The sequence below is a fragment of the Egretta garzetta genome, unplaced genomic scaffold (genome assembly GCF_000687185.1).
Source record: "Egretta garzetta isolate BGI_Z169 unplaced genomic scaffold, ASM68718v1 scaffold443, whole genome shotgun sequence".
Taxonomy (NCBI): Eukaryota; Metazoa; Chordata; class Aves; order Pelecaniformes; family Ardeidae; genus Egretta; species Egretta garzetta.
Window position 1 is genome coordinate 400,207 of NW_009259109.1, and position 15,655 is coordinate 415,861.

At 43.9% G+C, this 15,655-nt stretch overlaps 1 protein-coding gene across 6 annotated transcripts in view; it reads right to left on the minus strand.

The window, feature by feature from the left end:
• Positions 1-5,403: 5,403 nt before the first annotated feature.
• The window catches only part of ZMYM4 (zinc finger MYM-type containing 4), a 42,606-nt gene continuing 32,354 nt past the window's right edge, over positions 5,404-15,655 (minus strand). For 3 of the 6 annotated variants that reach the window (XM_035890921.1, XM_009635357.2, XM_035890925.1), the window contains 7 exons: positions 15,161-15,255; positions 14,420-14,591; positions 12,555-12,706; positions 11,087-11,198; positions 9,504-9,752; positions 8,487-8,616; positions 5,405-7,030 (listed from right to left, as the gene is read on the minus strand). In XM_035890921.1, coding sequence (XP_035746814.1) covers positions 6,823-7,030; positions 8,487-8,616; positions 9,504-9,752; positions 11,087-11,198; positions 12,555-12,706; positions 14,420-14,591; positions 15,161-15,255 — 1,118 coding nt within the window. In that variant the 3' untranslated portion in view covers positions 5,405-6,822. Of the gene's footprint in view, positions 7,031-8,486; positions 8,617-9,503; positions 9,753-11,086; positions 11,199-12,554; positions 12,707-13,036; positions 13,171-14,419; positions 14,592-15,160; positions 15,256-15,655 lie in introns of those variants that run through there. The other 3 variants (XM_035890920.1, XM_035890922.1, XM_035890924.1) reach the window with 3 other exon arrangements.

Here is a 15,655-nt window from a genome sequence, read left to right on the forward strand (position 1 = left end):
CCCCGTAGCTGTTCTCAAGGGCCGGCCCGGGTGCCTGGGCTCGGTGAGGCTACGCTGGCTGCACCAGCATGGTTTAAAATCGGTGTAAACCAGCTGCCTGATGGGGTGGGGGGCCTTAAAAACTGCACTGAGTAACGGTCCGGTGGCTGGAGCACAGGGGGAGCCTTAGGGAGCGGCCTGGGAAACCCATGAGCCTTCCCCTGCCCGTCCTGGAAGCCCCATTGAGCGCCGTGCGACGAGGGTCTCGGGTGAGCGGTGGTGTTTCCGTGGCTCTTGGGCGATTCTGGCATTCCAGGGCGCCAGAAGGAAGAAAACTGCACTGAGTAACGGTCCGGTGGCTGGAGCACAGGGGGAGCCTTAGGGAGCGGCCTGGGAAACCCATGAGCCTTCCCCTGCCCGTCCTGGAAGCCCCATTGAGCGCCGTGCGACGAGGGTCTCGGGTGAGCGGTGGTGTTTCCGTGGCTCTTGGGCGATTCTGGCATTCCAGGGCGCCAGAAGGAAGGCGATGTTTGGTCCCGAGGCCTCTCCTCTCGAGCAGCCACCGCTTCCCCTGCACGGGGTTTGGGGACGGGGGCGCGCGTCGCAAATGCTGCCGGGGTTGATCTAATTGCCGCTGATCCCGGAGGCTTCAAAGAGGAGCAGAGCTCGGGGTGAGCTGCTGCACGGCCAGGTGGGAAAGACCAAGCCTTGCTGCGAAGATGTTAAGCTGCTATTTAAATGCTGGCTTAGGAAAAAACCCAACTGCCCCCCACCCCTTAAAATCTGTGAGATTCCGCTTTTAAACTTAGATCCCAACATCATACAGGAAAGGAGGATGTACTCTTTTATTAAGGTTAAAGGTTTTTAATCACTTTTCCAGAATACAGATACGATTCAAACAAAAACTATTTTTGGGGGTCTCAATAATTCACTTATTAATACCATACATGGAACTCTATAAATTCTCATATAAGAAAAAGTCTTTTTAATATAGGTTATGATGCACTGGTGACCTATTTAAATCTTTTGAAGTAACACTTTGCAGTTATATAGCACCTTTCATCATGGGGCTGCAAAGCATCCTACAGAATTTAGCCTCATAATGCCCGAACGAGGTAGGAAAGTCTGGCCAATTTACAGATGGGTACAACCGAGGTACAGCTTGGCAAGGGACGAAACGTGAGGCTTCCTCGCTACAACAGCAGTGACGTGACGTGTACGCCGGACCCTGGGTCGCATGGAGTCAGTGGCTTAGCCGGGGAGAAGGACAAGAGTCGTCACCCCCCCCTTCTCTTCCAGGACAAAGCCTGGCGCCCAGCAGGTCAAAAAGACCTTTTCGGATTGCTCTGGCTTTTTGTGTTATGAATACGTAGAAGAGAGAATAGCAAGTCCAAGACTCGTAGGCCTCCGACCCTAGGTGTGCCGCTCGTGGGCATATCTAATAGCCGACTACGAACCACAAAATTCACCAAGCCGTAGCTAGCGCGGCGGCGAGTCTGGACACCGGGTGGCTGGACCGGCTTGGGGCTGATTAAAATTGCGCTCTCGGGGCGCGTTTGGGCTTTGGTGTTGGAGGTTTTGTTTTAGCCTGTTTAACACCTTCCCTCTTGCCCGCCAGGCAGGTGCTAATCTATTGCGGGTTTTGTTTCTGTAACGAAGACCATCTGTCTGCTGAAAACCCGTTACTTGGTGCAAGTTACTGTCCAAAGGGAGCTGAAGTAGTGTGGCTGGAAGAATCCAAGACACCTGGGCTCCTTCGAGCCTTTAGGACCCTTAAAACCATTCTACAGCCTTGCAACGCTCCCTGGGCCAGACCTAGCACTGGTGCCATCGACTGGGTGCTAGCGACCTCCATGGCAGCAGCATCTGTTGGTGAAAACTGAACCACAAAAAAGCTGTTGCAGATTTTTGCAGTTTGCCAGGAAAGAGCGGGCAAGACAACACGCTGGGCTCAGGAACTGAAACGCTTTTAAATTCAGGTTCTAAGTTTGTCCCATCTGTGACCTGTGCCCACAGTCACTCATTTTAATTTATAACATCCAGTTGAAATGCGGTGAACATAAAATGATGAAACCGTAGAGACTGAAATATTCCCATTAGTTTCTTGCTGTGCCCAAGCCAGGCCAGGACATGCCAAGAGCCTCCCACTGCCCAGCCCCTTCCCGGCATGCTCCAGCGGCTCCTCTGCCACCCCTCACTCCGTTATCACTCGGTCTTCTGGCATGTCCAAAAGTTTCCTCATAAAGCACAACACAAAAGTTACCAAATGCTCCTTGGAAAGGGCAGGGGGAGGAAAATGAAGCTAAAAATGCAAGATCTCACAGCTCAGCTATGGGCTTGACACGGGAGCCACGGGATGAAGGTAGAGAGGATCTGTTCCTGCCACAGGACAGGCTAAATGAGTAATTTCCCCCTTAGTACATAAAAAAATCCAATTTCTAAGAAAGGGCTGGAATCAACTTTTTAACAAATGCAAGAATACTGTGCAAACCCACTCTATCTCCCCCCTCTCAAGCCAACCCTTTCCTCCCAGGGAAGACGTAAAAGCGGGGTGGGTCCTACCTGCCCGACAGATCTGCAGCCATCGCGCTGGGGAAGGAGCTTTCGCTCGAGCAGCCGCCCACAGTAAGACACGGGGAGAGGCGATCGCGCAGGGCTAGGCTTGCCATTTCGGGGAGGTGAAACGCGGTGGCTCCTGCCTGCTCCGCTCATAGCAGCCAGCAGCGAGGCAAGACCTGCAACTCTAAGAGGCAGAGTACGTTCCCATCCAGCTTCATAGAATCATAGAATCATAGAATCGCTTTGGTTGGAAAAGACCTTTAAGATCATTGAGTCCAACCTTTAACCTAACCCTGCCATCCCACCACTAAACCATGTCCCTAATTTCCTTGCTCCGAAAACTCCTTCTAGGCTTTCTCCTCAGCAATGGCCCACGATTTTTACAGATTTCTTGGTGCTCGTACTCAGTTCCAAAATGCCATCCTCCAAACCGGTTCGTTTCTCTCGCAAAAGAAAGGAACAGTAACTGCTCAGTAGCTCAACCGCCCCAAACTCGGTATTTCTTTAAGTCTCGTAAGGCTGATGCTGCAAGTGGGGACAAACTGCAGGCGAGCAGCTATTGCATAGAAGACAGCAAAGCTTAATTTTGCCTCCGCTCTGTTAGGAATGGTTTAAAATGGATGACACGGGAAAGAAAAAGGGGTGGGGGTGGGAACCTGTTGTGCTGACGGGAGCAAAACTCCAGCCCAGACAGTGAGCACGGTGCCGGTGGTTTGAGGAGAACACCGTAAGGATTCCATACACAAGCATTTGTTCTGTTGGTTCTTTTTTTTTAAGGCAACAGCGAGACTATTGCTCGAGGGACTGGGAAGAGTTACTGAGATTGTTACCAAACCCCACAGGCTTTATTGCACGTTCAGAGTCACTTCTGTGACCCTGGCACTGAACAGCACCGGTGGAGCCGTGCCCAGCGGGCGCACACCCTGGGGTAAGGCAAACCGAGTGACTTTGCTGCTGTGTTATTTCAAGCCTCTGAGGAGCCACCACTCGGCTGGAGACGACTGCCAGAGGAACCCAGGGGTTTCTTTTAGATCAGTAGTTGGCAGGATAATTCATAAGATAATTTAACTTCTTTTTGCACCTAATCCTGTGGCATTGAACGTGCCCCCAGTTCCCTCCAGGTTTGCACTGAGCACCTCTCGCAGTCAGAACTGCCAGGAAACCGCGGAGGCAATCGCCACGCTCTAGAAGCATTTGAAACAAAAAAATCTGCAAAATCCAAAGACTTGGGTTAGCAGCCAGAACCGCGACTACACTGGATAAGGAGTAACGCGACATGCTCACTTCCACGCTCCCAAAGCAGCCTGCACAGCCATGCCACCACCCCTGCACCCTGAAAATTCGGGGGATAACTGAACAAGGTGTGCCTAGCAGCGGCACAGCGATCGAAACCCCGTTAGCAGGAAGCATCAGCTTCTATTTTTCTTTCTCACACTCATCTTTGTCGTTTCTCCGTCCACGCTGAGACTACAGCATGATTTTTCTCCTTAAAAGATTATTTCAAGTAATAAACATTGTTGCATGGTCAGCAAATTATGCAGATACGCTTGTTATAAACAACTTTGTCCAAATCTTCAGAACTTTGATCCCGTGTGTATAATCTGTATTTTAGTCCTTCAAGGTAATCCATCATCTTGTAAATCAATGTGAACTCTAGCTGGGCTGGCTAGGAATTCCTCGAGAGGCCACCACAGCCCGGGCATACCCCGGACAGCGCACACCGTTGCCCAAGGGCCTCCAAGCAGAAGCCACCTGGCCAGAGAAACTGAAACTAAACCGACTTGTTCTGTTAATGACACCCTCGAACTGCACCAAAAGCTTTCTCATCTCAGAGCCACGGAGTAAAAGCAGTTCCCAATGCCCAACAACCCTGCCTTCAGCTAGCCAAGCTAACAGTGATTTAACTTTCCTTGCTGAGAGAATATGAGAGGCAAATATCTTTCATTCCAAGCACCTGGAAAAAATTAACATACGTGAAAGCGTTCACAGACAAGAGAGAGTGAGGGTCTTCGGCGAGACAGGAGTACGTTTCACCTAAGATATAAATCTACTTTATTCTATGGGAATATTTCTGTTAATGCCTATTAAGGGAAAATTGGATGTGGTGGTATTTTTTAGACAATCCCCACCTGGCAAAAGCCTGCCCTCCCCTCAGCTCGTCCTAACTGCTGCCTTGCTTGTTCCCGGGGCGGTCGGGGAAGGCGGGAGCCTGCTGCAGCCAAGAGCTGCTGCCCTCTTGCAGGGGATGCCCAGGAAATACCGGAATTCCTGGCTCCTTCCCCTCTCCCACTGATGCCAAGCTCCTGGGCAGACGCGTGTGCCACAGACTCAGCTTGGACTTTCATCCCCTACAGACCTATACACTAATCTTTCCAGAATGATTTTCTTTTCCCTGACGCGTTCTCTATCAACCGTCCCAATACAAAATACCGTGCTTGCTATTTCACTATTTAATGTAGCTATGGGGAGGGCCGGGTTAGTGTCCACAGAACAAGAAATCCGCCCACGGGAGCATCCCTGAGCCTCCGAGTGCCGGGGTGGTTTACTGGCAGGGTACGTATTACGGCCGAAACATCTCCCGCGGGAGCGCCAGGCCAGGACGTGGAGAAAGCAGCATCTTTGATCAGAAATGACAGACACAGATGGGCTTTGATCAGACAGAATCAGGGGCAGGTTTACTTTTCACATAGTTTTCTGTATTAAAAAATACATCAGTGAAATCTGTTACAGGCAGGGACAGGACTACCGAGTACACAACGTCAATAGACTACTTTCTGATTTTATTTTTGTTAAATTACTTTTGTTACCGCTAAAAAAATAATGAAAAAAACCAAAAACAAACAAAACAAAACAAAACAAAAAAAAAGGAAATATAATTCAAGGCTGTTGATTTTCATCTCTTGAAATTTTAGCGACAAGATCAAATATCAGACTCCTCTTACAGAAGATGGATAACTGACCAGAGCTAGATAAAAACCATACAATTCTCTTCTTTAAAAATAGTTTAGGTTTCCAATGAATTTGTGACCACTGCTCATCAGAAACACACACCTATAGCTCGAGAAAACGGAGATACAGACAGTATCTGATAATGTCCTGTCCTCTAAACACAACGTGGGAGCTTTTCTCTTCAAAAAGACGCAGTAACAGCCAAGCCTTAAAAAAATCTCTTTCGATTTCCAACACTATGACTAAATCTCTTTGGGTAGGGTGGGAAAAAAACACACATGGTAATTTTCTACCACAGTTCCGTTGTCAAAAGTAATACTGCATCCTTTGTACAACACTGCACGCGTTGCAAAGGTGGAAAGAGAAAGAGTGCATGTGTCTTTCATTTGAAATGACAAGGCCCTCCAGATTTGCCTTATAAAGTAACCAAAAACATAGGAGTAGGGACAGAGGAGAAAGGAAAGCTGCCTTAAGGGAAAAAAAATTTCCGCGCACCACAGTATTTGCTAGATTATATCGACAGACTGCAGAGCTACTGGGCTAGGGAAGGGATTTTCTGCACATACCCCAGGACAGTCACTCTCCTGTACATACCCCAGAAATGTTCGTCCCGTAACATGATCGCTCTGAAATTTGACCTACAGCACCTCTTCCACGTCGAAGACTGAAGAGAGCTCGAGTTGGTGTTAGCCTGGACCGAGAGCTAGATTCTGGCATCGTGTGACCACTTACCAGCAGCCAGACAGTTGTCCGTTTAGATAGCTTCCCTGGCAGACAGGCCAGCGGCTTCTGCCTTCCTAACATTTGATCCCAGTTTCAAAAAAAATTATAAAAGCGTATGTGTACGTGTGTTTAGAACGGAAGGTGTCTGTTTGTCTAAGTATCACCACTTTCTCTCCTGTCCTCGTGAAGAGCTCTAGGATCTCCACGTGTTCTTTGGCAGCGGGGACTGCCAGCCATCAGGCTGAGAAGTCACGTGAGCCACAGTCTAGCTCTCCATGCCCAACATTGTTATGGTAGATTTTACACAACCATTTTCCTTAAAAATATCTCACAACTTTTTAAAATCCTAAACAGATAAAGGATTTCTGCACCACTCAAATAGGTTAGTTCATCTTGAATTTGTTCAGAGGATTTATTGGTGCCACAGGACGTTGTTTCTCGCAGCTTACATAGCTTGCTTCCTTCCAGTTCCAGTTTGTACATCCACTGTGGTTCAAAATATGCCTGTAGGTGACATTATCTTGGCTTATTTGATACACATTTTCCAAAGGCTGGACGTATTCACAGTTTGGTGCTTCTGATGTGTATTCAAAGGAAAATACCCCACTTCAGTTAGTCTGATAACTCAATATCAGAGTCCTCTGATTTGACTTTGGCAAGTTCTTCGTGTACCTCCCTCACCATAAGAATACGTGTTAACATGATGTCCAAGGTTCCTGGGTCTATTGGCAATGTGGAATACCACATGGGGCTATTGGGTACACAGGAGCGCTCAGGTTGAAGGTAAAATACATCACTTCTCTGCTTCACGCTTTCAGAACTGTCAAGGTAAAGAAAGGAAGAGCACATTATTGGAAGGCAGCATTAACAGTCCTACTCACAAAAACGTTAAGGAGAAACAGCAAAGGAACTGAAAGTGACACTGAGATGACAACACTGTAATCTGAACAGCATAATTCACACCTTTTTGTTAGTGACTTGGTTTCCCCCCTTCAACTTAGGAAACAGTTAAGCTGTTTCCAGGTCCCTTAGCATTAGCTGCTTATAAAGAAACAAAGAAAATCAGAGTGACTTCTTTACAGATGTGGTTCTTCAATCACAGCATCATCCAACTGATGGTGCTAGCATCTTGATACAATCGATAGATGCATCTGACATCCACTCTCTGAATGAAATTAGTTCTAGTGTTCCAGAATTGCCATGTGCTTCAGCACAGGGAATGTCCAAGAGCTAGCAAAACTAAATCCTAGCTTGCCGGCTCGTAGTGCAGAACCGTGAGCCCACCGGCTTGAAAGGCTGACCATCTGACCCTCAGGCAGCTTTCAGGCTCTGGTAGGAAGACACAAAGTCCTCTAGAGCAAGGGTCCCTCCTGCCTGACTTTGGAATATTCACATTAAAACAGCACAGTGAATGTTTACTGCACCACTGCAGGGGCTCAGCTGTGATACATGATGAGGAGCATGAAAATGGTTTCCCAGCCCAAGGACAGCTAAGAGCTTCTAATGCTATGCAAGTGAATACAAGGAAGGTGAGAAGAGGGAGACAACCAGTCGGGACAGCCGCTAGGCACGCCTTTGCCTAAGTAACAGCACTATTGGTAGTATACTCGGTAGGTGCATTTTTGAGGGTGATTTATTTGAGTTTTAGCTGACACGGATGAGATGCTGTTTCATTTTGCAAGTGTATTTTCTTTGAAGAGAGAAGAACATCATATCCCACCTGCTCAATGATCTAACTAAAGTTTATATAGAAACAGGAGAGGCAAAATTATTTATATCTACATCCTTGCTATATAATGTCCTTTCTAACTCCTAAATACAAGTCCATCTCACATTTCAGGCAAAAGCCATCAGCAGTTTTACCTAATTCACACTTTTCCTACCCTCTTTCACAAGGAACATGATGTCAGGGTAATGGTTATAATCTTCTCAAAAGAAGGATCCTGTATGGGAATTAAGGGAGATGAGAACGTCACGGTCACTGCAGTAATGCCCCCCGCTTACATTTACACTCCGTGGATGTGTAAACAGGCAGTTAAAGAATACATCTCTCTCTCTAACTCTACTCTTCACACCAGTAACAAATACTACCAATTGCTGAGTCTCACAGCACTGCTGATGCTGGAAGTCCTGTCAGCATGGCTCCATTCACACTGAGGGACCAGGAACTGGAGAGAGGAGCCCACAGCACAGGCACAGGTGGTCTAAGTGGCATCCTTGCCCAAATGCCTCTTCCTAGTCTAGATACAGATCAAAATTCAAGTTCTGCCACTTACCATTTTGATAAGTAAAATTCATAAAGTCGGACTGGACATCGCAGGGGATTATCCGTATTTTCAGCCATTTCCACTGCTGTTGGAATCTCTTCCTCTTCACTGCGTTTCCTTTTGCCTACAGATAATTTATCTGGATACACACAAATGGCATCACAGAAGTTCAGTGAAAAACAGCCCCTTCAAGAACAAGCCCATGTCACTTAGCCTAGCGCCTAGGGCTGGGACTTTGCATCGCACAGAAACGCACTGCTGGAGCTGATTATCTGTCACATGCAAGTCAACTGGTTTGGTCTGCTGGATGAGCAAAAGATTGCATATGCTACAGGCTGTCCGCAGCCCATTCCTCTTCTAGAAAATCATCAAGAACTAGTACCTAGCAGAAAAATACGGAGGATATAATTTTTCTTAATAAGGCAGAATTCATGTAACACGCTGGAACTATTAACTGAAGAAGCCAACAGGATCAAAGACTTCCCTTTTCCAAATACCAAAAAAATAACTGCAAACAAAAATCTGTCCTTCTTTGCCTCTGAGGTCGAGGATGGCCCCTGCTCATGTGCAAGCCCCTAGCTTCATCTAAATGCCTGTTCTCCATTTGGGCTGCCTTGTTTATTCACTGTGCAGACCCAGGACAAATCTGGGAATTAAAAGGGCACGATAAGGGTCTGGACCTCAAGAATATGAAGTCCTGAGAAAAGGACTTCAGAAAATACCTTTAACGCATGCAGTAAATAAAGCTTTATGCAATCCTAGGATGTTAAAAAAGACTATTGAAGAAATTTACAGCCAAATGTGTGGCACCTCCTTTGTAAGTTTTTACTGGATGCCTTGGCTCATCCAGAATTTCTCTTGAAACCCTACTGAGTGCAAAAATGTTGAAAATGTACAGGATTACAGCATATTCATAGCTCTGCTTACTGCGTAAGATATTTTTCTCCCCAGTCCTTTTAAAAAAATAGGAGTGGACAACGCAAATATGATTGCCAAAATTCAGATGATCAGAAAGCACTCACTTACCTGATTCTACCTCTTGTTTTTGAAAGGGTGGGAAAAAACGTAAATATGTCATCTTAGTATTATACTTCAGAGTTCGGGTGCGTCTCATAACATGGGCAAAGGATAGTTTCAGGTGCTCACTGACATTCTTTAGTTGGAAGTATTTGGTGTTGAAGAATAGAAGTGTGTTCAATAAAACGATAGGGGAATATGCACCCAGCTGTTTACATTCCCACAAGTGTTCCTCTTCAATTCTTGAGAACATATAACCTAGAAACAATGGGCAAAGAGAAAAAGAAGAGGGTTATTTATGCAATTTTAGGGCTGTTCCCATACTCAGTTACAAATTAACAGCTTTTACAGGCTGTGTCTAACCTAGCAGATTTTCAGAATTTTCCCAAAGCAATGAAAGCATCATACATGAGCAGGGTGGGAAGGCAGAAATGAGTAACATTATGGAGGCCACAGATGCATGTAAGTTCTCTTTCAGCTAACCTTCTATATTAACGGACCACATTTTGGATCAAATTCAGACCTATCACAAACAACTGTAACTCCAATAAAACCAAGAACACTGCATGCACGAACATAAGAGGGAGCATGGAGAATTAAGCTGTGGAACAGCATGATCTTCCAATACCTGAAGAATGGAAAGAAGGATGTAAAGGAAGATTGCAGGCACCAGCAGAATCTAAGTTCTAATTTCACTGTATTAAACCACAGTCAGCCAACTGCAAAACTGTGTAATTCCTGAGACACGGAGCATGAGTTTCAAATATACCACCTCTATATACAAATAGCCCGTTGTGATTATTGTCAGTCAGTCAGGAAAAGGAGACATGGGGGCTTAGAGGAGATTTCTTGTGGGAAAAAAACATCACTGTATGCAGCAGTCTGTAAGTAATTGGATGATTTCTGTATTGAATGTTTGTTTTCTAAATGAAAAGCCAGTCATGGATCCATGTATGGTGTTGCCAATGTCCCCTGAGTTTCGCTGATACGCTGACAAAGATCTTATGTACTAATACAGCTGGTGTCCAGCTTTATAAACTGCATGATCATACCTGAAGATCAATTAAAAATATCTGCATAATTTGGGAACTCTTAATTTGGAAGTGAATGAGGTGAGAAGAACTTGGAATTGAGGAGTCAAGACAAGATTCCAATGATTTGCTAACGTGATCCTCGGATTTATCAGGACTATTTCCAGTACTAACTGGGAAATACCAGTCCAACTGTACACAGCATGTGCAGTAACTCATCTCCAATACTATATGCAATTCTGGCTAGCGGTATTCAAAAAAAGATGAGCTAAAATTTGAGGGAAGAGAAGAACTAGCATGTTGACTACAGGAATGGGAAGCCTTTCTTTCAAAGGAGTTGAGAGACTGATCGGAGGCAAAGGTATATTTAAGTGTAATCCGTAACTGGTAGAGACAGACATAAAATCCATGATGCTAGTCTACCACAAACATTTACGTGGTGGAGAAAGAGGAGACTAATGTGAATGCCTCAGATCACATTCTTCTTCATGAAATAAAGTAAATATTAATTTATAATACGGCTTTGTCATGCAGCTACACAAAACAAAATAATTGTCCTACCATTTGGAAGAATTGTAGGTTCCCAGATTTTCAAAAGTTTTGTAAGTTCAATCATAAACCTGGAATAGGGCTCGGTAAAAATGTTATCTATTCTACCATTCTCAAACAGGTACTACAAGAGAAAAAAAGGAAGACATACAGTTTGTGATTACATAACATGGCAGAGAAGATACAGGACAGCAGATTCTTTTCCTTTCTTATGTCCCAGTGTCTTATGGTCCAAAACACTTTGGTGAAATCTTCAGTAAGATATCAAATCAAATTTTCTGCAGGGACTGGGACCGCCCCAGTATGAAATGAGAGATCTAGGCAAGAATTATTGTTAATATTCCAAGCTCTAGAGCTGCTTTCTGAAAAAATCATCATCCTCTAAGTGTTAAATATTATTGAAAAAGCTGCCTATAAAAACCAGAAGAGTTATTGAGTATTTTTGTATTGAAAAGAACTTCACATGCTAACACCTTCTGACAATAGACAGAGGCCCAGCACTAGGCTGCTGAAATAACTCAACTTAGAGCATCAACGTAAAACTCTCCTAAATTCTTGTCCAGCAGCAATTAAAACAAGTTTTCTCAGGGGTGTGTATCAATAAGTAAATCAAAACTGGAACACAAAAATTGCTGGTACTCCTAGACCTTATCAATGGCTCTTCAAATTTTAACTCTCTCCATTTTTTTTCAAGCATAGCCAGGAAGAGAAAATATTAAGATAATTCCATGCCTAGTCAAATGATAGGTTTTACATTAGAAGTAGCTTTTGATTCCTTATCTCCAAATGACTGCTTCATGAAAGGAACAAACAGGCTATTCTAAAAAAAAAAAAGCCCCTAACAGAAATATATTGACCATTGAGTTTTGAACAGAAGTTTAAAGTTACAAGGTTTGTACTGCAGCTGTTACGAGGCAGGTAGCGAGGCAGGTAGCAAGGACTTATTACATTAGTCTTAGCGTTCATTAATTACAATGCTATTATTCCCATTGTCTTTTTTCTATAGCTATTGCCAACACAAAAGGAATCTGTCTAGCCCCTGAAGGAGCTCAGTCTTTGCTGGGTAACCTCCTCCATGTAAACTTGCATATTAGAAGAACATGTGTAATTATTTTAGATCTAACACATTCCATCTCCACCATATGCAAATATTTCTGAGGAGACAAGGGTTTCTGCAAATCTTTCCTACACATGAAAAGGATAAAAAAGATACCAAACCCAAAGAATTGTGTCTAGGTAGAAACACCTAGCCCTCCACGCCACATTCCTCGCAAGTACAGAAGAAGCCTGTTCGCTCTGATCATAAAAAGGTCCAGACAAATTAGTCCAATATGGGATTAAGACAGACTAAGAATAAAGCACAAAAAAGACACACTCCTGCCTCCTCTACAAAACCCAAGCAGCTATGTGGGACTACGCATATAAAGCAGAAATAACCAGAGCAAGTTTTGTGTGTTCTCATCCCAATTCTCTGAGTTACCTGCTGAATTCCAAGGCACAAGTATAAGATGCTGTCAGGATCATATTTTTCTCCATTTGGTCTCCGCACCTCTTGAATAAACTGGCACAAGCCAAAACTCAGCTCAGCAAAAGTGCATGAGAGAATGTCCTCCTTGAGTTTCACAGGGCGAACTGCGGCAAAGAAAATTGTTTGAAAAATTAACTTAATTCAACGGATTAAATCTTCACACATTCCCTTTCATTTCATGTAGGCAGAAATATCAAAACTTCTATCTCACACATGAAGCACCCGGTATGACTAAACTTGTGAACTATTTCCTATCTATCTGTTGGCTAACAACTAAATGAAGATTTGGCCAATAGAAAACAAACCACCAGCACGTCCAGCCAGTACAAACGCTGCAACTGAGTAATAAGGCTGCAGGTATTTAAAGCTAAGGCATTTCAATGTTAGGGATTTTGCTGAACCCAAAGATGCGGCATGGTGATGGCTGCACGTACTCGAGGCTGGCAGCGCAGGGTTGATAAATAGGTTTCACCTCTATGGCTGGACGCAGGGGAATCCTGAGCGAGAGACAGATCTTGAGTATTTCCTAGCAGTTCTGGACATGAGTTGAGTGCAGCGTATTCGACTCCTTAAAGGGAGAAGGAATGAAGAATTTAAAGGGCCATGCGTGGAATTCGGAAAGGGAAGCAGAGCAAGCAGGGAATCAATCGATCAAAGGATCTGCAAGGAAATTACCAGGTTCGGCTGCTCCACACCTCACAAAAGTGACTGCTTGGGAACCTTCCTGGGAAGGGTGGGAGCAGACAGAGTTTCCTGGAACTGACTGTAATACTTGCTTCCTTAGCCACAAGAAGAAAACACAGTAACTCATGTGATTACTCTTCTGGGAAACAAAAACCAGCTGCTCTCATGTAACGACAACAAAAATTCCAAATAAGAGAGGAAAAAGCAGATCTCGTTCTAACTAGAACTTTGCCCTTTAGGATCTTTCTTATGTAAGCCCTGCCAAGCTTAGTTCTTTACACTGCAGAAGTATTTAATGTGGTTTGCTCTCTTCCCCACCATCCCCAAAAAGCGCAATTAGATTCCCAACTTAAATTCTCTGCTTGACTCTGAAAATTTGCCCGCAAAACTCAGTATAAGCATGTGAGACAGATTTGAGACCAGGGAAAGGGGGAGTTAGACACTGCCAAATCCCAGGACTGCTGTGCTTTTGTAAAAAAAATATAAAAAACCGTAATTAGAAAAATAAAGAAAAGTGACATTTATATTGCCATTATTATCTACCACCCTAGTGACACACAAGGAACAATTCACGCGTTTTAAAATCAGTTTCATGCAGGCTGCAGCACAGACTGGGTAGACTTCTGGAAAATTTCTTTCCAGCTGTGAAGCCTAGAAATAAGGTGTTAAGATTTTAATGCTGTAGCACGCAATTTTTTTACAGCAAACATGCATTAGCTAGAGAGGAAAATGGTGGGGGCCAAGTTGGTGTTGTCAACTTAGAATTATGGCCTGATAACGGCTCAGTAAAGCTCTGCAGCTGCATGAAGCTTCTCTTCTACAAATGAAGAATTACTGCATGCAAATGAACGCAAAGTGGAGGTTAAAAGACTAACACTTCTAACGCTGAAAAGAAATCTGGTATTTTAGAGCCTGTTTTAATAGGTAACGGATCAATTAAGAATGTAATAGCTATGATTTTTAAATGCATGAAAAGACGTAAGCCAGTATTCCATAAAAACCTTTTCTCCACTCATGGGTATTTTAAAACTCAGTAATATCTAATCCTAATTTTTATCTGAAGAACATAGCATGCCAAGTGCTCTTCAACTTCAACGAAGTATTTCTGTTTCCACTGAGAGAGAAAAATTTACCTGAAAACTTCAGGTCCCCTTGTTCCTCCTGTGCGTTTTTCCATTGGACCCAGTTTTTCCAGGCATTTACCCCGTACATATACTTGAGGGTCATCCCAGAAACAGAGCAGCCTGGGTAGGAGCCCTGCATCAGATTCCGGGGCTCTACAGAAACTACAGACTTCTTCCGTCCCTACCAGGCAAACAAACAAATCAAAACAACGAAACATTTAATAAGGTCTTCGTCTATGGGTGCTTAACTTGATCTCACACCAAAAGGCCATTATATGCTGACATCATAACAAAATCTGTCTCAGGACAGAATCTGAGTGGATATATATGTATTTTTAATATGTGGAACAAATACGAGCCACATTTTACAGAAAAGGTGCAATAAAATCCAGTAATTCTCACTGCGATAAATATGCACAGAAATATATTCCTCTCTAGCTACACAAGAAAAAAAAATTCTTTCCTGTACATTATGACACTACATAAAGACATCTCTTTTGGACTTTTTTGAAATGATACAGATCTAAAAAAATGTTCTACACTAAAAAGAGCATTTATTCTACCTAGCTGCAGAGCAGGAGGAGAGAACACCTTATCTCATATCGCAGAACAGGAAAAAATATACAGCGTGGTTAACGCGAATTCTCATTTTCACCCTGGAGCAGTAGTTTTTTGCTTCCAAGAATAAGCACGCACATAATGCTGTTATTTCAAATGCAAAGGACTTGTGTTCCAGAAGTACTTCCTTACCCGTCTTTTTGGCTGTGGGAAGCCATCTCTATGTCTCCGTCTTGCTCGTGAACGTGAGTGCAACCCCAGTCCTTTACTGAGAGGGTCAAATGAGTCTGAAGTCAAATCAACACCATTAAGAGTTTAATTATATGATTTAACAGCCCAGGCAGAAATGTCACTTAGAAACTACAGAATACCTTACAGTTGGCAAACACACCTGTATATTGAAATAATGCTTTACCTTAATTAGGCAATATGTAGCTTCTGTATAAAGAAAGTAAATTTTCAGAAGAGGAAAAAAGTGCCTCCCTCCACCCCCCAAACAGTGGCTGTATTTATTCAAACTTAAATTCTTCTGCACCCCTCCCATGGATTATACCCAGGGACACAGCAGTGATAAATTCAAAGGAGGCAAGCAAGACTACCCGATACTCCTGTCAGGGGTTCTGTAGAATGCCGTCTTTAAAGACAGCAGTAATATTTTTAAAATAGTAATTTTAGTAAAGCCAATGT